The 20,845-nt window shown below is 37.5% G+C and overlaps 1 protein-coding gene across 5 annotated transcripts in view; it reads left to right on the forward strand.

Annotated features, from left to right (window-relative positions):
- Positions 1-20,845, forward strand: part of FYB1 (FYN binding protein 1) — a 133,196-nt gene that overhangs the window by 81,392 nt on the left and 30,959 nt on the right. For all 5 annotated transcript variants that reach the window (XM_037530099.2, XM_054688128.1, XM_054688125.1 and 2 more), the window contains exon 3: positions 13,177-13,336. In XM_037530099.2, the coding sequence (XP_037385996.1) occupies positions 13,177-13,336 (160 nt within the window). The remainder of the gene's footprint in view (positions 1-13,176; positions 13,337-20,845) is intronic.

Consider the following 20,845-nt stretch of genomic DNA (forward strand, 5'->3'; position numbering starts at 1 on the left):
TATGAGCCGAGAGCAGCTATGCGCATTCCTCAGGCAAAAGCCAGGTTGATGAAGATAAAGAAAGCAGACTTGGTGCCTTCTTGGTGGCACAATGGGTTAAGACACAGCACTATGAAGCTATTCGCAGCCACTGCAGCACGTGTTTGATCCCCAGCCAGGGAGCTGACCCACATGATACAGCAGACCTCTCCTGACTCACCCGCTGCTCCCCTCAGCAGTGTATTTCATTCTGCCTGTTCTGTTCCCCACTCTGTCTCTGATGAATCCTCTCACCCCCCACATCTCTGGCCTCACCCTAGTTCTTGTATGCATAAATAAATAAATCTTTAAAAAAAAAAAAAGGAAGCAGACCCTGAGTTGGCTAGGATATCGCGAGTAAAGGGAGAAGTGGTTCTGCGTTAAACTAGAATAGTAGGGGCTGAACAAATCCTATAGGTAACTAGGTCATAGTTGGTAATTTGTAAGAGGTGGAGTTATTTGTAATAAATGAGCCATCATAAAAATTAGTATGGTCTGATTTACATTTTAGGAGTACTGTGACATTATTGACTTGTGTTTTGGAGCATATAGGTAAATGAAAATGAAGTTGAAAGACTTGTTGGAAAACTTTCAAGTGAGAAATGATGTGACTTGGACCAGGGTGATACAGTGGAAGGAAGAGAAGTATATGAATTTGGAATATATTTCAGAAGTAGTATTGATCAAAATTGCTCATGTGTTGAATAAAGGGAGTAAGAAATACAAAACAGGAATTACTGTGAGTGGTTGTTAAACATTTATTATATATTAATTTTATCAATTTACTGTTACATTTAGACCTGGTACAAGATTAGGTATAGTATAAGTGTGGCTATATACTTTTAATTTAATTTGTTTAATATAGTTGTAGAATTTATGAATTAGTCCTAGGAACTGTCAAACTTGATATCACTTGACTGGTTAGTATCATTAACCAAGCATACAAAAAGATAAACAAAGTGGGGAAATCTTTAAGTTCCATTGGTAATCTGACTGAGTTGTGGAGCATTAAGGCTCTGTATTTCAGTCTAACATCTTTGGACAGACTCAGAGATTCTTAAATTTCCTATACAAAATTTTTAATTATGTTTTCACTTCAGTGATCTCTAAAAAACATTAATGTAAGCATACATTTACATTAACCCTCAATAAAGCACACTTTTATTTGCCTACAACTAATAAGAAAGAACAAGTAAAGGTGAAACAATATCACAATGAACTTTGAAAACAGGCTTCAGAGTAATTGAGAATGTAAATGTAGTGAGAAATTGAGTATTGGGACATAATATTATAGTAATGCTAAATACTATATATGTCTTTCTAATTAGAGTATTTAAATTAATTTTAAAAATAGAATATGAAGATGCACTTAAAAATAGATTTTCTAGATGGTGAAAGGCATCCGACCAGTTACAATTACTAGCACCATGTGAAGATTAGACAGATCCACTAAACTGACCAAGTTTCTCTTCACTAAGGAATCTGTCATAGAGGAAATAAATGAGTGTGTAGGGAGTGTCTGCTGTGAGCTAGGCACTGGTGAGAAGCACTTATGTTCACTAACCTAATTATCATGACATTGTGAATTAGGATGTTTATCATTTTGCAGATTAAGCTGAGAATCAAAAAGATTAAGTGCATTTGTTGGCAAAATTAAAGATTTTTTTTTAAATGTCCAGTGGTAGAGATATGAAGAAACAGCCCTGAATGTGTCTACATGATGAAGTGGTTCTGGCAGGCACTGTGGGTACACTCTGCCTTCTCTGTTGGCATTTCCAGTCCTCTTTCCTCAACTCTTAAGCATTGTCTGCTGATCTGATGATCTAATTTACTCCTTTCAGAACCTCATTGTTTTGGGTTTTTTTTTAAGATTTATTTTACTTGTTTATGCATCCAAGATCTGGGGTGTAGGCCAGAAGTACAGGGGTGAAAGGATTCACCAGAGACAGAGCTGGGAGCAGAACAGGCAGATGTACTGAAATCCACTGCTGAGGGGAGAAGCGGATGGACAGGAGAGGTCTGCCGCACCATGTGGGTAACTCTGTGGCTGGGAATCCAACTCATGCTCCAGTGGCTGCGTATATCTTCATAGTGCTGAGACTTAACCCCTTACATCATCAGGGAGGCCCAACCTCATCATTTTATCAGGGACAAAAATCTGACTTTTTAGATGAACTGATGATGAAGCAATTTCCCTTAGTAAACTTTGTCTTCATGACACTCTTTCTTAGCTGAAAAAAAATGTTTATTGCAAACTTATAGAGCCCACAAGCCAAGAGAGCCCACAAATGTGTTCTGTTTGATGTGCAGAATGGGGGAGGGGGTGTTTGCTGGATTGATTCATTTTCTTTTTTAAGTTGCCAACATTTAAAAGTTGGAACATTTAGCAGAAAAATCTAGACTTACTCTTCAAATATTTACACTACAATGAAACAGGGCTCCTGCCTCCTGCTCAGCCACATTTCATGCCAGCCCAGCTACAACTGTGTGTTTGCCGGGTTCCCTGGCTGAGTGTGGGGGTTCTGGTTTCGTTGTGCCTCCATTTGCTCATATTCTGAAGTCACAATATCCTCTCTGTACCATCAGTATGTAATTCATCTCTGCTTGTAGATATTGTTTCTGGATTATTTTGATTTTATTTTAGAAATATTGATTTACCCAAAACATTCTCTCTTCCTTTCACGTATATATTAGGTCACACGAAAATGTTTCTAAAATTTGGGTTCTGGTACTCCTTTGTAAGTGATTAGCACACTTTTAAAACCACTTTTAGCATTTGAAGAAAAGAAATTCATTTATTTCTTCAGCTCAACTACATTCTTATAGCAGGAAAGAGGTGCTTTGTAAGCTCTGAGCATCTGATTAAAAAAACCTTTTCTTATATACTGACTGTTTTCTTTCAAAATAATATTTAACGTTCTGAAGAAGGAAGACTCAATAGTCAGCAATCTTCTGTCAAATTATTGCCTAAATTCAATTTCGTATTATTTCATGAATATAAACAGTAAAATCACTTATAAATATAATTTATATTTTATGATTACTTGTGATTATGTGAATTTTTTTTAAATACTTAAAAAAAAAAAAAAGATTTATTTATTTATTTATGCAAGCACTGGGTACAGTCAGAAGCGCGGGAGGGTGAGAGAATTCACCAGAGCCAGATCGGGGAGCAGAGCAGTTAGAAAGACCGAAATACACCGCTGAGGGGAGCAGTGGGCAGCAGGAGAGGTCTGCGCGCCATATGGGACCCTCCTCCAGTGGCCAGGGAGCAGCTGGGGATCCATCTGGCGTTGCAGAGGCTGCGGGCAGCTTCGCAACCCAGTGCTCAACCCCTGTGCCACCGGGGATCCCTGATTATGTGAATTTTTTTAAGATGTATTTTTTTATGCATGCAAGAGCTGGGGTACAGGCCAGAGATGCAGGGGGTGAAAGGATCCACCAGAGACAGAGCAGGGAACAGAACAGGCAGACTGACTGAAATACACTGCTGAGGGGAGCAGCGGGCAAGACAGGAGAGGTCTGCAGGGCCATGTGGGTCACTGCCCTGACAAGGGATCGAACTGGTGTTGCAGAGGCTGCAGATAGCTTCACAGTGCTGTGCTTAACCCCTTGCGCCACCAGGGAGGCCCCTGATTATGTGAATAATTTTATAGATGACAGATGATTAACTATCAAAGTTATTGGGGAGTGTATTTTTAAGAATTAAAAAAATATTGAGATAGTGAATATTGAAATTAGGTCTGAAACAAAGGGGTTTAAGAGTGATCCAAGCCTTTCTTTACTTAGTTTCCTCTAATTGATCATCATATTTATTTTGGTCTCTACTTCACCCTCATTCTAATTTCTGCTTTGATTACTTATGCAAACACAAATGTTTCAATATTACTTTTCTTTCCATTTTGATGGACTATTCTAAGCTAGCCAACACACCAACCGCCTGTTTTCAAAGCAAACGCTCTCTTACTAATATAGTTACAATGCTTTGTTTTCAACTAATTTGGTTTTCAAAATTTCCCATCCACTCCGTGTTTATAAATCCTTTGAAGGTAAGAACAGATGACTTTGAATTAGGGCAAGGAAAAATTCCGTAAAACTAGATTTTAGAAGCCTGTGACTCAGAAGTTTCAAGTCCTTACCTTTAAAGGCTGCTGAGGCTATTCTGAGAAATTTTAAGTTATTTTGACATAAAAGTTGCTATCTATCTATATATATATATCTATAGCTATATGATATTGTATATTAGCTCATAAAAGAGAGAATTTTTTTCAAACTACTTAACTAAATAGGATGCTGTGCCTCTAACATTCTGTATAAGGGGCACACATAGACAGAGTAAGTGTCTCATAAACATATGAAAAGGCCATCAGTTTCACTTATAAACAGAGAAATACAACTTAAATATGTCTTATAATTTTTACCTACCAGAATAAAGACTCAAACAGTGTAAATTTATGACATTAGCGAGGTTATGGTAAAAGTTACTAACTTCATGTGCCAGAGTTATATAAATTGTTCAAATCTCACTAAATGGCTATATTTACAAAATGCTTTAATGTTTGGTTCTTCCAGGCTACCAATTCCACTTTCTAGGAACTGAATTTACAGATATATTTATACTTGTGGTCAAAGATATCAGTACAAGAATAATTTTATAATTGCACTATGTATTATCTATTACAATTATAATTGTAAATATATCTAATATACATAAAAAATATCAAAAAATAAGAAGCCACCTAAAGGTTAACCATGCAGTTACCTGGCACGTAAAATTAAGTTATGGGAATTTTAAGGAAAATAAAATTGTGTGAAATACCACACGTGATTGCTGATTGCGCTACTGAGGGGGTGTTTTCAGCTACTTTTGGCTGCTGGGGTGTCAACGCTGAGGAAGGCAGTACACCACACCACACTGCAAGGGTAGGGGGCTTTCCAGAAGCTTGGTTGCTTCTGGTCAGAAGTGTGGCCACTCAATGTGGCTTCAAGTATAGTGGTAGTTTAGAAAACGTTTAAGTTTCTAGAGTGTGAGTATCCCAGTCTCTGCACAAATGGAAATACATATGCCTGTAGGAGTTTCATAAGATCCTGTCCCATAAAGAACCCAACAGGTGGTGGGATCACTGAAGAGTAGAACACCTACGTGTCCTGGGCAGGAACATGCACTGTTTCTAATTCTCATAGTCATCCTGCAATTTAGGAACCCACAATTTAGGATTACTGAATGTCATATTCACAGGAGGGAAAATTAAAACCCAGAGAAGAAAAGTATGTGACCCAGTGTTCAACAATTGGTACTAGTTGGACTGTAATCCTACTCGGGTCTGAGTGACTCCAGTACAATGGCTTCCTAGAAACCACTCAGCTTCCCAGGTTGACAGATGTTTCTGTGGTATAGGAATCAGGAAAGCAATAATGATGTTTGTGTTGGTACCTAAGAGGAAGGTTTTAAGGATTTAAAGTTAAATTTCCTCATTCTTAGCCCATTCTAAGATTTCCTAACAAATCCAAAATTAGGCATACTTGATTTGGGAGAAAGATTGGGGGTTGTAGCTTATTTTTTTTTTTTTATTTCTGTGGAGAGGTTTGGTTGTTGTTTTCTATTTTTTTTTTAGTTGAGATGGGTAGACTGCAGTGTATCCACGATGCCGCCAGACCAAGTAATAGCTTAGAAGAAGAGGAATATTCATTACATACCATGATGTGTCAGGTGCTTCTGCAAGGCAGGTGTCTATGATCATCTCATGGGTGAGAGATAAGACCTGGAAAAGTCAATCAATTTACTCCAGGCTCCATACTGAGTAACACACAACTGAAAGCTAATGTAAGAGTAGTGGAGTCTGAATTCAAACCTCAGCCTCTTTCCCAGAAGTCTTTTATTCAAACACAATAAAGATACAGGTGTGACAAATACAGACACTTGTTCCAAGAAATTGGTTGTGCAAGGAAGGTGAAACGTTAACTAATAAATGATGAAACAAGGATGAAAAAGGATTTTGTTGAGGGCCTCTCTGGTGGCACAGGCGGTTGAGTGCTGCACTGTGAAGCTGTCTGCAGCCTCTGCAGCGTGGGTTCAATCCTGGCCAGCCAGCGAGAATCCCACATGGCACATCAGACCTCTCTTGTCTCACCTGCTGCTCCCCTCAGCAGTGTATTTCTTCAGGCTACCTGTTCTGTTCCCAGCTCTGTCTCACCCTCTCACCCTCCCATGCATCTGGTCTGTACCCCGGTTCTTATATAAAAATAAACAAATCTTTAAAAAAAAAAAAGGATTTTGTTGAGATGCCTCAGAATAGAGATCAGACCACATTTCAGATGGAAAGGGCATCTTAATGGATGAAACACATAGTTGAAAGCACGTAGTAAGTGCTTAGTATTTCTTGTTTACTGCAAGGGGAAGCAATTAAGAAAATGGTCTGGGCCTCCCTGGTGGCTCAGCGGTTGAGCGCTGGATTGTGAAGCTGCCCTCAGCCTCTGCAGCGCCGGTTCGATCCCCGGCTGCTCCCCGGCCACTGGAGAAGGGTCCCACATGGCGCGCAGACTTCTCCTGCCGCCCGCTGCTCCCCTCAGCAGTGTACTTCAGTCCTTCTGCCTGCTCTGCTCCCCGCTCTGGCTCTGGTGAATTCTCTCACCCTCCCGCGCTTCTGGCTGTACCCAGTGCTTGTATAAACAAACAAACAAATAAATAAATAAATAAGTGAATCAATCTTAAAAAAAAAGAAAGAAAAGAAAATGGTCTATAAGAAAATGGGCACTGATAAGAACCTAGAAAGCCAGTTAGTGTTGGTAAGGAAGAATGACATTTTCCCAGAAATTCAGGGGCAAAGGAAATGAGGGAGAGCAAGATAGAGGATTTTAACTTAGAATGAAGGGTAAGTGGAGATGGTCAGACGAGTGCTCTCCATGTTCTTAAAATAAAAGGTAAAGTCTAAAGTAAAATAAAAGAGTAAAGTCATCTGTGGTGAATAAGGGCTAGGGCCTGAAACTCTAGGGAGATTTGAAATAACAATCAAAGTTAATGTGATAAAATATCAGTGAGACTCTGTCCTGAAAAAGCCTATGCTTTGTTGAAAGGAAATGAATGTGTGTGGGCTTGGAACTTTAAGGAATTCCATTATGTGTGCACCTTGATTATTTTACAAATTACTTGGGGCAGAGTTGACCAGACTCTGGAAATGTCATGTAGTCACTAGAGTTTTTCTTCCTGCTTAGATGGACAATAACTGTGTGTCTACTCAGATCCAGAAAAAATAAGCCTACACTCCAAGCTGTCAGTTCAATGGTTAAATCCCGGGGCAGGTACTTAATAATTCCCATATAAAGATATGATGAACTTAGGTAAATGATTTGAAGTTTTTAAGTCAGGACTTAATAATGGTTTGATTTGCAGTACCCCCTATCATGTGTGGTCATATTTTACATTTATACAATGCTTTGAATTTTTCAAGATGTTTTCACACATACCAACTCATTTAATCCTTAAACCATTGGAATGGTTCTACTCCCATTTAGCAGATAGATAAGTGAAATTGTGCAGAGATAACTAATTTGCCAAAGACAAAGAGTTTTTTGGTGATGGAAGTTGTAGTAAAGTCAGTTTTTGTTTTTTTTTTCCAGTTTTATTTATTTATTTATTTTTAAAGATTTATTTATTTATACAAGAACTGGGGTATAGGCCAGATGCATGGGAGGGTGAGAGGATTCACCAGAGACAGAGCGGGGAACAGAACAGGCAGACTGATGAAATACACTGCTGCGGGGAGCAGTGGGCGAGAAAGGAGAGGTCTGCTGTGCCATGTGGGATTCTTGCTGGCTGGCCGGGATCGAACAAGCGCTGCAGAGGCTGTGGACAGCTTCACAGCGCTGTGCTCAACCACCTGCGCCACCACCAGGGAGGCCCCCTGTTTTATTTTTATTTTTAATCTTTTTTTATTTTATATATTTTTTACATTGTTTTTCATTTTTGCACAACGTATGCATTTTCATCTTGGTTATATTCCCCATACAATTCCCACCCCCCTTATTTTGGCCCTAATCCCTCCTCTCCCCCCCACCCCCCGCCGGTGTGTCTCTGGTTTATAGTTGCTTGTTGATTTTGATTTTTAGTAAAGTTAAAGATTTTTAATGCCTGGCCCAGTTAGAAAACATCCCAACAAAAACAGAATTTAGAAATGCCTAGTCCAGGGTCAGAGTTGGTTGCAATTGGGGGCAAGATGATATAGTCTTCGGCTTTATAAAGAGATCAGATTAAAAAGGAAATTGAGAACCATAATTTGAGATGCTCCTTAGACCTCTTGGGACATGAAGTCTATTGGTGCATTCTTAGTCAAAAGTCACAAGGGTCAGAATTTATGAGATTAGATTTCCTGAGTTTTTGTAGATTTTGTGTTACTCCAGTATTATGACGATATCTGGAACCAGTATTTTGTGAGGTGCAAAGCCATGAAATAGTACAAATTCCACTCTGTATAATTACAATGCTATCTTAATTCATTGTGTCTTCTCTAATCATCCACTTTCCTCCCCAACCCTTCTTTCCTTCCTCTCAATCCTGTTTTACTGCTTATAGAATTTTAGATCATAAAGATCTAAATCACTTGAGGTTGCCTGTGTTTGAAAACCTAGACCTACCTTCAGGGCAGGGTCCAATCACCCCAGGCAGCCTCTGACTCATAAAGGGCCCCTCCTAGTCGTTTCCTCCTGGTAAAATGGTCCCAGAGTCCCACCCATCCGGGCATGCCTGATCAGGGGCACATGACTGAAGCAAGACCTCTTCTGAACTTCCAAGATTAAAGAGGAGAAAAAGTTAGAATAGGAGGTCATTAACTTGCCAGAGTCTTAAGAGCTGTTCTCATGTTCCTGGATTTGTCATTTCTCTCCCCTCACTGTTAACCCTCTCCATTTTTTTGTAACCAGTATGAATTGTTTTCTAAAACAAGTACAGTCAGTTCCCTTTAATTGTTACCATTAGTCACATTTTTTTTATGGTGAGGAATTTTATTATCAAAACTGTTAACTTCTCTTGTGAAAGTTCAAATGTTATAGCAAAGATATGTTGACCTCCCACTTGACTTGTTAGCAAAATGTCTACTACCCGCTTCGAGAAACCTGGAGTTCCTGATAAAATACGCAGGAATTGTCCTGAATTTGACTTTGGATGAGTGTGGGCAGTAAGTTCCAAAGTCAACTGATTAGCCCATAGCCACTGAGTCATCCTACAATGTCCAGGACAACAGCTCTGTCCATTGCTCTGGGGACCCACGTCTCTGTACAAGTCGTTCATTCTTTGAGGAAATAATTCTAAGTCATCTTTTCAGTTCCAATATTTTGAAACCACAGACCATTTAGGCAATACCCTCTGAGTCTTAGGGAATAAAGGAATAAAACCCGTAGGTACATACATCAGTTTGGACTGTTAGTGCTCAAATTTAACATCCCTAATTCTTGATGCCAACTGAACTCTAAACTTGTCCTTTCCCTCTAATTTAGTTCATATATTCTAAAACATTTTGTGACTTTATTTCAAATTCCTCAACACCCATTCTTGAGACTATTTTTTCCTCTCTGGGCCTCCATCTTTGGGAGCCTACTTTCCACTAATTCCTCAGGGCTTACTTTCCTGCCTGCTGACTTCCAGAATCACATTCTGAAGCACATATATGTGAATTTATTTGCAGATTACAATCTCCAGAGGCAGTTCTGCCCAGCATGAAATTAATAGCAGTTGCACAAAAGCATACTAAGAAGAAAGTTAATCAATTAAGAAGGCTGGACTTATATGCAGATCTAGGAATGTGTGTGAATGTCTATTTGAACTTACCAATATGTTCATTTCATTACCTTGAGAACAGGTAATGAAACAGAGCAGAAAGAGCATAGTCAACAGAAGCCCAGCAGGTCAAATTCTGACTGAGTTTAAACTCTACTTCTATTGTTTACAAACTCTCTGAACTTGGGAATGGGAACCAGATAATAGCATATATCCAAAAGGGTGATTCTAAAGATTTAAAAAATCGGTGATTAATTTGTAAAAATTTGTGATTAATTCATGTTATAGTTAATCTCAGAAATTTCCTGTAAATGTACTGTTTCTGTTTCTTCTTTACTTAATTTAATTCTATATCCACTCCCTTCTTTCCATCATCATAGATTAGATGTTTGCTTCTGATAATTCTCATATTACTAATTATATTTTAGTATACTTTAGAAAGTCCAAATTAAGATTTCAGAGCCAATTATGTTGCAAGTCTATATGTTTTTATCCCTGAAAAAACTAAGATGGTTTTCCTTATAATTATCTTGTGTATATACAATTATATGCCTTGTAGTATTTGAAAGTGACCATAGGTTTTACAAAACAGAATGATTCACTGCTAAATATTAATGTAATGTAGGCAGAATTTAGTGAATGCTCTCCCAAACTTGATCAGTAACATGACACATAAACAATGCACTTAATACTTCATTAAGCTTTTCACATCATCTGTGACAATTTTCCAAAAGTATTTTTTCTTTTAAATCTAAGGAGTCCCTCTGTTATCTCTCAGCCTGCTTTCCCCAGGTTAAGCTGCTCTCTGGAGCAAGCCCTTTCCTGGAGGAGGGAGGTGGCTCCCAGCAGTTCCAGAAGGACCCTCTTTGATTTCTAAGTCCTGTGGAAAAGCCAGCAGGCCTCTTTCTGGGTGGCTTTCGGTATTAACGCCCAGGGAAAGGAGGTTAGATGGCAGGCAAGCAGAACAGCAAGGGTCAGCACAGATGCCACGTCAGAAAATTCCATCAAGTCTCCATGAAGATGATAAGGTAGCACATGGGTTTCAGGGAAAGTCCATTTTCAGTGTTGCCAATCAAAGGACTCTTCATTCTCCAAACCATGGCTATGATTCACCCCCAAGCCTCACAACACTCTCATATGGTATTCCTCCTGCTTGTCAAAATCCCTTCTATGAAAAGGTATCACAAATGGTTAATAAGTATTTTTCCTTCTATTTGGACAATGGTTTATTAACATCTACTTCCAGTAGCTTACCCTCTTGTGTACAGCTTTCAAATCACTTAAGTATCTATCAAACCATATTATTTATAAATTAAAATAACAAGATGTCATTTTCGTCTATCAAATTCATTAGGGTTTTAAATGTTTATTCTACTCTAAAAGAGATATAGCAAATCAGTAAATAGGTTATTAGGAAAAAAACTATAGTGGGACATTGTTAAATGATTTATGCCATCTCACTTCTAACTTCAAAATAAATGACTGAGTTTTTAACAGTTAAATGTAGAAAATGAAGCCAATGAGAAGTAGGTGAAATATTAGATAAATAATTCTATATTTCAGACTAGGGAAGGCCTTCCTAAACATAACTTTAATGATAGATATTATACGTAAAAGAAATTATTGATTGATGAATTGGACATATATTTCTACCATATATGTAATCAATTAGAAATTTCTATTTATTAAATTTATATGGAAATGAATGTTCCCTACCTCAGCCCTGAAAAAAAATAGCTACCAAAAAAGAAGACAATCTCTTCCTGTGGGAACCACACCTAGTAAGGTATGTCACAAGACAGGAGAGCAGTCTGAGCAATTTTTAAATCTCCCAGAAGACTGTGATAGTGAGGGGAATGCATGAAGAGAGAGGGTGATATTTTTAGCAATTACTGTAAGTAATGAACTTTGGAAAGAAGCAGAAATATCTACAAGAAATTAGGAAACTTTTTGTATAATATGTCATTTAAAACTCTACCATTGATCCTCTAAGGAAATTTACAGTAAAGTACTATATTTCCTTTAAAGGTTTTGAAGATTTTTAAAGGTTTTATTGGTTAATGTAATTGAGGAACTTAAGGAGCTGCTGTGCTGATGTTGTTTGTTTGGTGTAGACAGGTAGAGGCAGGAACCAAAGAGCTCAATTATCATATTTAGTGAGAGGCAAAGAATATGATCCTTAATAAAGAGGTTTTACAAGCAAAGTTATGCTTTTGCTAAATGGAAAAATAAGGGAAGGAAAGCAAAAATCTTTATCTACCAAATAGAAAGTCAGTCTTTATAAAAATCATAGACATATATATATAGATAGAGAGAGAGAGAGAGAGAGAGAGAGGGATGGGTGGATGGATGGATGGATGGATGGATGGATGGATGGATAGACAGATTTGGAAGTAAATGCAAAAGAAACATCAGAAATGTTGGAAGTGATTGCCTCCAATGGGGAGAGCAGAAGACTACTGATTTTTACTATTTTTAGATTTTTTGTCACTATCTTGCTAATTCCTGAGCTTGTATTACTTTGATAAAAATGAAACTAAGATAATAATGCAGAATTTTTCTATAATATTGTCAGAGACTCAAAATGTAATGGCAAATGTACACCTACCCACCTAAGCTCTTTATTATAGTCCACAGGGACCACCATTGAATATACAGTCTATCTTTGGCCAAAATATTATTAAACAACATATGACTACATATGCAATAGAATATTATTCATCCTTATAAAAAATGAAAATTCTGTATTTTCCAACACCACTGATAAACTGAGAGGGCATTATGTTAAGTGTCATAAGCTAAACAGAAAAACAAATTCCCTTATATGCGGAATACCACTTTTTTAAAATAAAACTCATAGCAACAGCATAAAAGTGGTTACTGGGGCTGTGGGTAGGGATAATAGGAAGAGGTGATAAAAAGTCACAAAGTTTGACTTATAAGGTAAATAAGGTCCAAGTTACCTAATGTAACACATGGTCAGTATAGTTGCTACCTCTGTATTATGTAATTGATATTTGTTAAGTGTAGAGAACTTAAATGTTCTCACCAAAAAAAAAAAAAAAAGTAAATATGTCAGTCTATGAATGTGTTGACTTGATGGGGAGTAGCCTTTCCTAATATATATTTATGTTTAATGACCATATTATATACTTTAAAATTCCTATAATTTTATTAGTCAATTTTTTCTCATTGAAGATGGAGGGGAGAAGAAATGGAGTCTGTAAAATATCACATGCCATGATACTTAGCATAAAGCACTAATTCAACTTCAGTTGCATTTATTATATTTTCATTTTTAAGATTTTCATTTCTGTACACTTGGAATAATCAATTCTTATGTTTTGAATATTTATGTTAATTCATGGTATTTTTGCTTTGCTTCTTAGGTATCAGCAAGGGCCCAACATCATATGCAACATCTTCCCTACCACCACCACCACCACCCCATCCAGCCAGCCAGCCGCCATTGCCAACATCTCATCCAGCACAATCACCACAAGTCCCAAGTCTACCTCCCAGAAATATTAAGCCTCCCTTAGATCTGAAGTAAGCAAAATTTATCTTGGCATTTCTTTGTGTTCTCTGTGCTTGACTGAATGCTAAATGTTCCACTGTAAACTGCTGGGGTCACAAAGGTGGGCAATTGACGAGGGAATAGGATTGATGAGCAGATGCTTTCATGCCCTATACTCCTTAAAATCTGAGCAACTTTTCTTTATTGAGTCTTAAATTGTCTTCCTTGTAAGAGTTCATTTAAAGAAAGCTTTTACTGACTTTTAAAAAGTTCTGAAACATTCCTGAAGGCAGCATTACCACCATCACCATCACCACCATTATCACCAATATTATCATTGTCACCACCACCACCACCATCATTATCAACACTACCACCATATTTTACTGACTGGCTATGATGGTATTTTGCATATATAATCCTTACATTCTTTTCAAGTGAATGGTGTTATCATCATTTCACAGAGGAAGACATGGAACTTTATAGAAACTACTCCAAGATTACACAAGAATGTAGAGTAAAAATGTGAGACAATGCTGGTCTTCTGTCATCCTTTAGATTTTTGATTGTGTGTTAAAAAACACAGGATACTTTCATGCAATTCTACTCTTTCTTACATTTTCTTAATTAGTGCTTTTTAGAAATAACCAGACTATATAGGTTGCTATGCATGGGCTCTTTATTTGTAATTTACCAGAATAGCTGATTCAGTAAAAAAAACAAGTGGAAGAGTGAAATAGAATGAAATGTTTTACAAAGACATATTGAGATAACGGCAAGTGTGGATCCTTGTGGCAAGTCAGAGTAGATCCTCCCTTATTCTTCTAGAAAATTGTCTTACATGGTTGTCCTTTACCACAAATAATAGCTCTAAATATTTAGCTTCAGTTTGTTTTTTCTTTACTTCAGTTCCCCAAATTGATGTCCTTAACATTCCATAATCTGTGTAACGGTTTCTGTTAACAACCATTTCTGACTGAATGTTTTTTGTTAATTGGTGATGATTACAATTCTGAGCAGGGTTGTAAACATATTTGTCAATGGTAGCCAGCCCTATGTTTATTGTGTTTTCTTTCAATTATAGGCCTGAACCTATAATTTCACTTTGACAGTTTAAAGGCAGTAACTGTAAGGTGCTATAGCTTAGTGGCTATTTTCATATATATGGCCTGCTTTATGCATTTATGTTAATGACACACCCTTTCACACATTTGAATTTATTAATGCTAATTCCAGTACTCTAATTAATACCTTATGATAACCAGCTACCAAGTCAGAATGTTACTAATATGTGTTCTTAAATACAATGGATTTCTGTGTAGATCTTTTGTATTCATATATATTTAATCTTGTTTTTTCCTAATATTTTTCCTCCTCTAATAAATTTAATCCACTAGATATTTTCTTTCCTTCTTTCCTTCTCTCGCTCTCTTTTCTTTTATTGTAGTAATATTGTTTTGCATCACTGCATATATTTTACAAATACAGGTTCACGCCCCTTAAAATGTAAATTACCACGCTACATCCAACACCAAAGTACCAATACCCTCCTCCACAGTCTGCTGGACCCCTCCACCTTTGGCTCCTACTTTTCCCTGCTGGTAACCTCAGTTCTGCAGCCAGAATATTGTTTGGTTTTTCTGTTTCTTTGCTTTGGTTTTTTATATTCCACGTAGGAGTGAAATCATCCAGTATTTGTCTTTCTGCTTCTGACTTGTTTTATGTGGTCACAAATGGCAGGATTTCATCTTTTTTCTATATAGCTGAGCAGTAACCCACTGTGAATATATATCACATCCTCTTTGTGCACTCATCCATCCTTGGCATTTTATTGTTTCCATTTTATTTTCAAAAGTGAAAATGTGGGGGGAAAAAAAAAGTGAAAATGTGGTGTGTAGACCAAAACTTTCAAGTTCTCATTACAGACCTCAAGTAAATTCCAAAATGAAGAAATAGTTAGGTTTGAAACGTTCCTCCAAGGAGGGAAGTTAGATGACAACAGGAAGTAAAAGCAAAATGGCTCTTGATTTTCAGGCTCAAAGTTTACATTTTATGTGAGAGGAGATCTGGGGATAATTTTGAAGTAAAATTATGAGAAATAGCTAGTTTTATGCTTTACTTTTTTCTGCTACCTTCACTCTTGAAAGCATGGGCATTGGCCTGTCCCAGGTACTCCTGCCAGCTGCACATGCTGTTTACTTCTTGGGGCAAGATCTGGTTTATATTGTTTTATATTCACTTGATAGCTATTTTTTGAAACTCTCTTTTGTGCCTTCGTAATAAGAGTTCAGGTACTGTCAGTGAATAAGACAAAGATCCTTGCCGCCATAAAACAGGGGGCAAGAGACACAAGGGAGGAAAATAATAAACAGGTGATGGACATAGTATGTTAGGAAATATCTGGTGCTATGGGATAAAACAGAGCAGGGTTGGGTGGTATAGAGGGAGGGTGATCTTGGAGACAGCATGTTGCAACTTTAAAGGAGAAGTGGGGGTGTCTCCTTTCACAGAATGATACACTTGAGTGAAGGGTCAAGGAAATGAGGGAGCTAGGCATGCAGATATCTAGAGGAAGACCATTCCAAGCAGGAAAAACAGGCAGAGCAATGGTTTCAGGTATTCCAGGACTAGAAAGACTGAGCTATGGCTGGAATCAAGTGAGAAAGGGAAGGAGACATAGAAGAGTCAGACTATGTAGGGCTCATGGGATGTGATGGAAACTGTGGCTCTCATCCCAAGTGAAAAGGGAGTCACTGAAAGAGTTTGAGCAAAATGATGATGCAATCTGACTTACGTCATATAAATCTTGCCTTCACAGCTGTGTTGAAAAGCTATCATGAGCAAATGCTGAAGCAGTTAGGTAGATATTGCAGAATTTCAGGCAAGATTTGGAAGTGACTCTCATCAGTATGGTAGCTGGGGAGGTGGGATGAGGAGTTTTGATTCTGGATACATTTTGAAAGCAAAGACAATAGTATTTGGATTTGGGGTGTGAAAGAAAAAAAGGAAATATTTCCATCGGTTGAAATGGGGAGGCTGAAAGTGAGGTTTAGGGGTGAGAAGACAGAGCTGGTAAAGCAATGTGAAGCCTGGGGTGCCTCTTAAATATCCCAGGGGAGATGTCAAGGAGGCAAGTGTGTATAAATAGTGAAGAGTTGGGGTGAGAGCTCTGGGTTAACAATAGAAACTTGAATGTCATAGGCAAATATTCCACACTTAAAAGTCATGAGACTGGCTAGGGTCACCAGGGAAGTAAGTGTAAAGTGAAAAGAGAAAAATGGAGAACTGGAGAACTCTGACACTGCCTGATCCAGGAGAAGAAAACTCAGCAAAGGAGAATAAAAGGGAACAACCTCCTCCAGGCAGGAGCAGGGGAAAAGCAGCACAAGGATGTCCTGGAAGCCAAGTAAAGATAGAATTCCCAAGGAGGAGGCTGTAGCAATCTATTGTCTGATGCTGCTGAAAGCGTGATAAGTAAGGATTGTAGGGATCAGAATGCTACAGCCTCCTCCAGACCCAGAGTGGTGGGTCTACAAGTCTGACCGAAATTGCTTTAAAAGAGCATGAAAGGTGAGGAATCAGAAAGAGCAAAAACAGATACTCTTTTTGAAAAATTTTATTGAAGTAACTTTGCAATAAAACTTTTTTTTTAAGATTTATTTATTTATTTATTTATTTATACAAGCACTGGGTACAGTCAGAAGCGCGGGAGGGTGAGAGAATTCACCAGAGCCAGAGCGGGGAGCAGAGCAGGCAGAAGGACCGAAGTACACTGCTGAGGGGAGCAGCGGGCGGCAGGAGAGGTCTGCGCACCATGTGGGACCCTCTCCCAGTGGCCCGGGATCGAACCGGGGTAGCAGAGGCTGAGGCAACTTCGCAACCCAGCACTCAACCGCTGCGCCACTTTTTATAAATTTCAAGTATGTATCATTATAGGTCAATGTCTGTATACATTACATTGAGATCATCACTAGAAGTCCAGTTCTACCTTTCACCGTACAGGAGGAAGTCAATAGACAAACCTTTACTGGAGAAAAAGGAAGCAAAGAGATGGCACAGTGATTGGCTAGGGAAAGGGAATCAAGTTTCTTTTTGATGGAAGAAGTAACAGTATATTTGCATGCTAAGGGGGAAGAGCCAAAAAGAAGGGGAAGAATTATAATGACAGAGAAAGGGGAAAATTCTTGGAATCAAGTACTAGAATAATAGGGATCCCACGTGTAGGAGAGACTGGCTACCCAAATGAGCAAATGTCTGATAAAATTTCCAGTTCTCCCCACCGTATAGAGTCCCTGTATTATTTGAGGCAAGAAAACAAATCTCTAATTGGTATCAAGAAGGAATTTCAGGAGCAAAGATAGCCTTCATTACCTGCAATGCTTTTTAGAAGTCATTTGTAATTTTATCATTCAAGTCATAATGCCTTCAATGGTAAAAGATTGGAGGGAAGTGAGAATTAGAAATAATAATATTTTTTTAAATAAAGCTGTTGAGGCCAAAGTTACAATGAGTTTAAAACATAATTTATTACTGTATTGTTTCTCCACCTAGTGGTCAGAAATCAGCTTGTTACATTTTCTACTGTTTTAACTTAGACTTCTGTAGTGAAACTGAACTGAGTCAAAGAGGGTGTTTATTATTATTTGTGTTCAAATCAAAATCTTTAGTGGAACCTATTTCTTCCTAGCATTTTTCAAATTACTCATAATTTTAATGGCATAAGTAGTCTTTATATGAAAATAAAACCAAAGGTTGCGTATTTTGGTATACTAAACAAATCATATGGTTATTAATAGTAATGAGACAGGAAAAGTGAAGTAATAAGAAATAATAAATAATGGGAAGTGACTAAGGCAGGGAAAGGAAAGGTAAAACTGTTCTTACCCTGAGGTCATTTATAATCAATGTGAGACTGTTGTTGGTGCTACAAACAGAGAAGAAATATTTATAAGTATAACCTTTTTAGCCACTAGAAATCTAGCTTAAAATTTTCTGGAGTTTAAAACTTGTCATATCACACTCTACCAGATAGTCCTACCTAACTCCATTTGGATTGCATTGGCTTAAACAATGTTTTAAAAATCCCTTGTGTGTTAAACACGGGAATACACATTGCACAGAAAAGCTTACAAGGTTTCATTCTCAGTAAGGGCAGGTATAGAACAAAATTCTGTGTCACTTAGATTTTCTTTTTCTTTAAAAAAACAACTGTAGTAATTAAAAATAAGATTCATAAATAAAAGTCATGAATAACAAATAGGTATAAAGTTCAACAAATTTACAACTTTAAAAGTCAGGAAAAAGAGCTGTAATGACTTTCTAAAAATGAAAGTCATAATATTAAAATAACTTCCCTTAGCCTATTGAATTCTGCATCGTGTAGCAAAAAACAAAGATGTTGGTACTGTAAAATACTGTAATTGCCGAGAAGGTTCCTTTTTTTCCCCCTTTACCTGCTCTCTGCTTAGCTTTCTGGAACTGGGACTAACTAATCTCATCATCTCTTTATCTCCCTGTGGGGATTTTCTCAATGCCCAGAATGCAATTTTTTGAACAATTGGTGATAGTTTGACCTGAATTTATTTACAGCATTCACCTACTTCTCATCTTTTTCTTTTCTTAACAATGACTTCTATTCTTATCACTGTTTCACATTTGTTGAATATTTTATTGTGAAGCATGTTGTGAATTTAAACCTAAATAAAATAAACTAAAATTTATGTGCTGTGATGTTGGATTTGTGAATAAATGTGTGCGTGCAAACATTGGCTACAAGTAATAAAAGGTTTGCATAAACGTGCTGGCACATACATCTGAGTGTGCTGTGCAGACACCCCTCATTTTGCAAGTATTTGTTATTCATCTGAGTGTCTTAGGAAGTAAACTGCAAGTCCAGGAGTCTTTTTGATTTAACAGTCTGTTTCAAAAACCACAATAAGCAATTCACTTCAGTTACAAAAATTAATTTAATGTCTTAGTATTACTAGGGCATCATTAACTCCTCAAAAAAAAAAAGTCATGTACATGGCAGGAATTATTCTAATAACTTTCTAAAATTGACAGGTATAATAATAAACTAACTAACAGTGACAATCTTCTTTCCTCAAGGGTCCTGCAGTCTCATAGTGGGAAGAGAGACCTGAGATAATTACTGTATAATTATAGCAAGTCAGAATAATTACTCTAATAGAGTGATGTATGACAAAGAAGCGGCAACCCAGTGGACTTAGGGAAGACATGGATACCTGCAGAGAGAGAGAGTGTGTTTAAGAGGCTCAAAGATTAAGCAGGGAACACAAGCAGGGTATGATGAGAGGGCAGATTATTCCAGAGGAGGGAAATGGCATTGCTTAGGATTGGAGGAATAAGAAACCAGTGAATGTTCAGAAAATGAGCTACTAGTATTAGTAAGTGAGAAGATGATGTAGGAGGATGATGAGACAAAACTGTAAAAGAATAAGACTGAGCATAAGAACCTTGTCTTTCATGAAAAGGGCTATATGAAATGTCAGAAGGAGAAAGAGAAATACCAGCTGATTTCACTCATGTGTGAATTATAGAGGAAAAAATGATAGAAGACAAAAGAAACATAAATCTGAGCATAGAATTGAGGCTACCAGATGGGAAGGGGCAAAGGGCAGGAGGTAGAATGTGGAGAGGACCCAGTGGACTATAGTAAAGGACCATGGGTGCTTGGTGATGGGAGTGGTGGAGTGACATACATGTGAAAGTTGTGAACCAATATCTGAATCATATATGGCGGTGTATACCAGTGCTACATCAATAAAAAATAATGCAGTTAAAAAAAAAAAAAAGAGCTATGGGCCTCCCTGGTGGCACAAGGAGTTAAGACACAACCTAGGAAGCTATTCACAGCCACTGCAGCACAAGTTCCATCTCTGGCCAAGGGATCAAACTACCTTCATGGTGCAGCAGACCTCTCCTGGCTCGCCCACTGCTTCCCTCAGCAGTGTATTTTCAGTCAGCGTGCCTGTTCTGCTCCCCACTCTGTCTCTGATGAATCCTCTCACCCTCCACACCTCTGGCCTGTACCCCAGTTTTTGTATGCATAAATAAATCATTTTAAAAAAGAGCTATATATTTTTATTCTGTAGAATGCCCATGTATTCTCATGTCTAAGGTATTTACCTCTTGTGTTTTTATTAATATTCAATTAAAATCAACAATGCAAAGGTCTAATTTAAATATTTAAATTATCATAATATAGCATGCTATGCTAATTATGTATTTATTAATTATTTTTAAAACTAATAATTATTTAAAAATATTATTTTTCAAGGAGATCGTGGTTATATGAGGAAAAGATTATTGGATGAGGAAAGAGGTGAAGGTTTTGAATAACCATCAAGAAGAATGATACAAGAGATGATTGACTAAAAACAGTCCAATGAGATTGTGAAATAGTGTTGAGGATACAGTTGATTGAATATCAATTATGTGAGAGAGCTAGAATTAGTAAGATGAGAATTTTCCCCACCTATGCTAATCAACCAAAGAATAGAATTTAAAAAAATATAGAT

The sequence above is a fragment of the Talpa occidentalis genome, unplaced genomic scaffold (genome assembly GCF_014898055.3).
Source record: "Talpa occidentalis isolate TD23 unplaced genomic scaffold, MPIMG_talOcc4v2.1 talOcc4.6, whole genome shotgun sequence".
Lineage (NCBI taxonomy): Eukaryota > Metazoa > Chordata > Mammalia > Eulipotyphla > Talpidae > Talpa > Talpa occidentalis.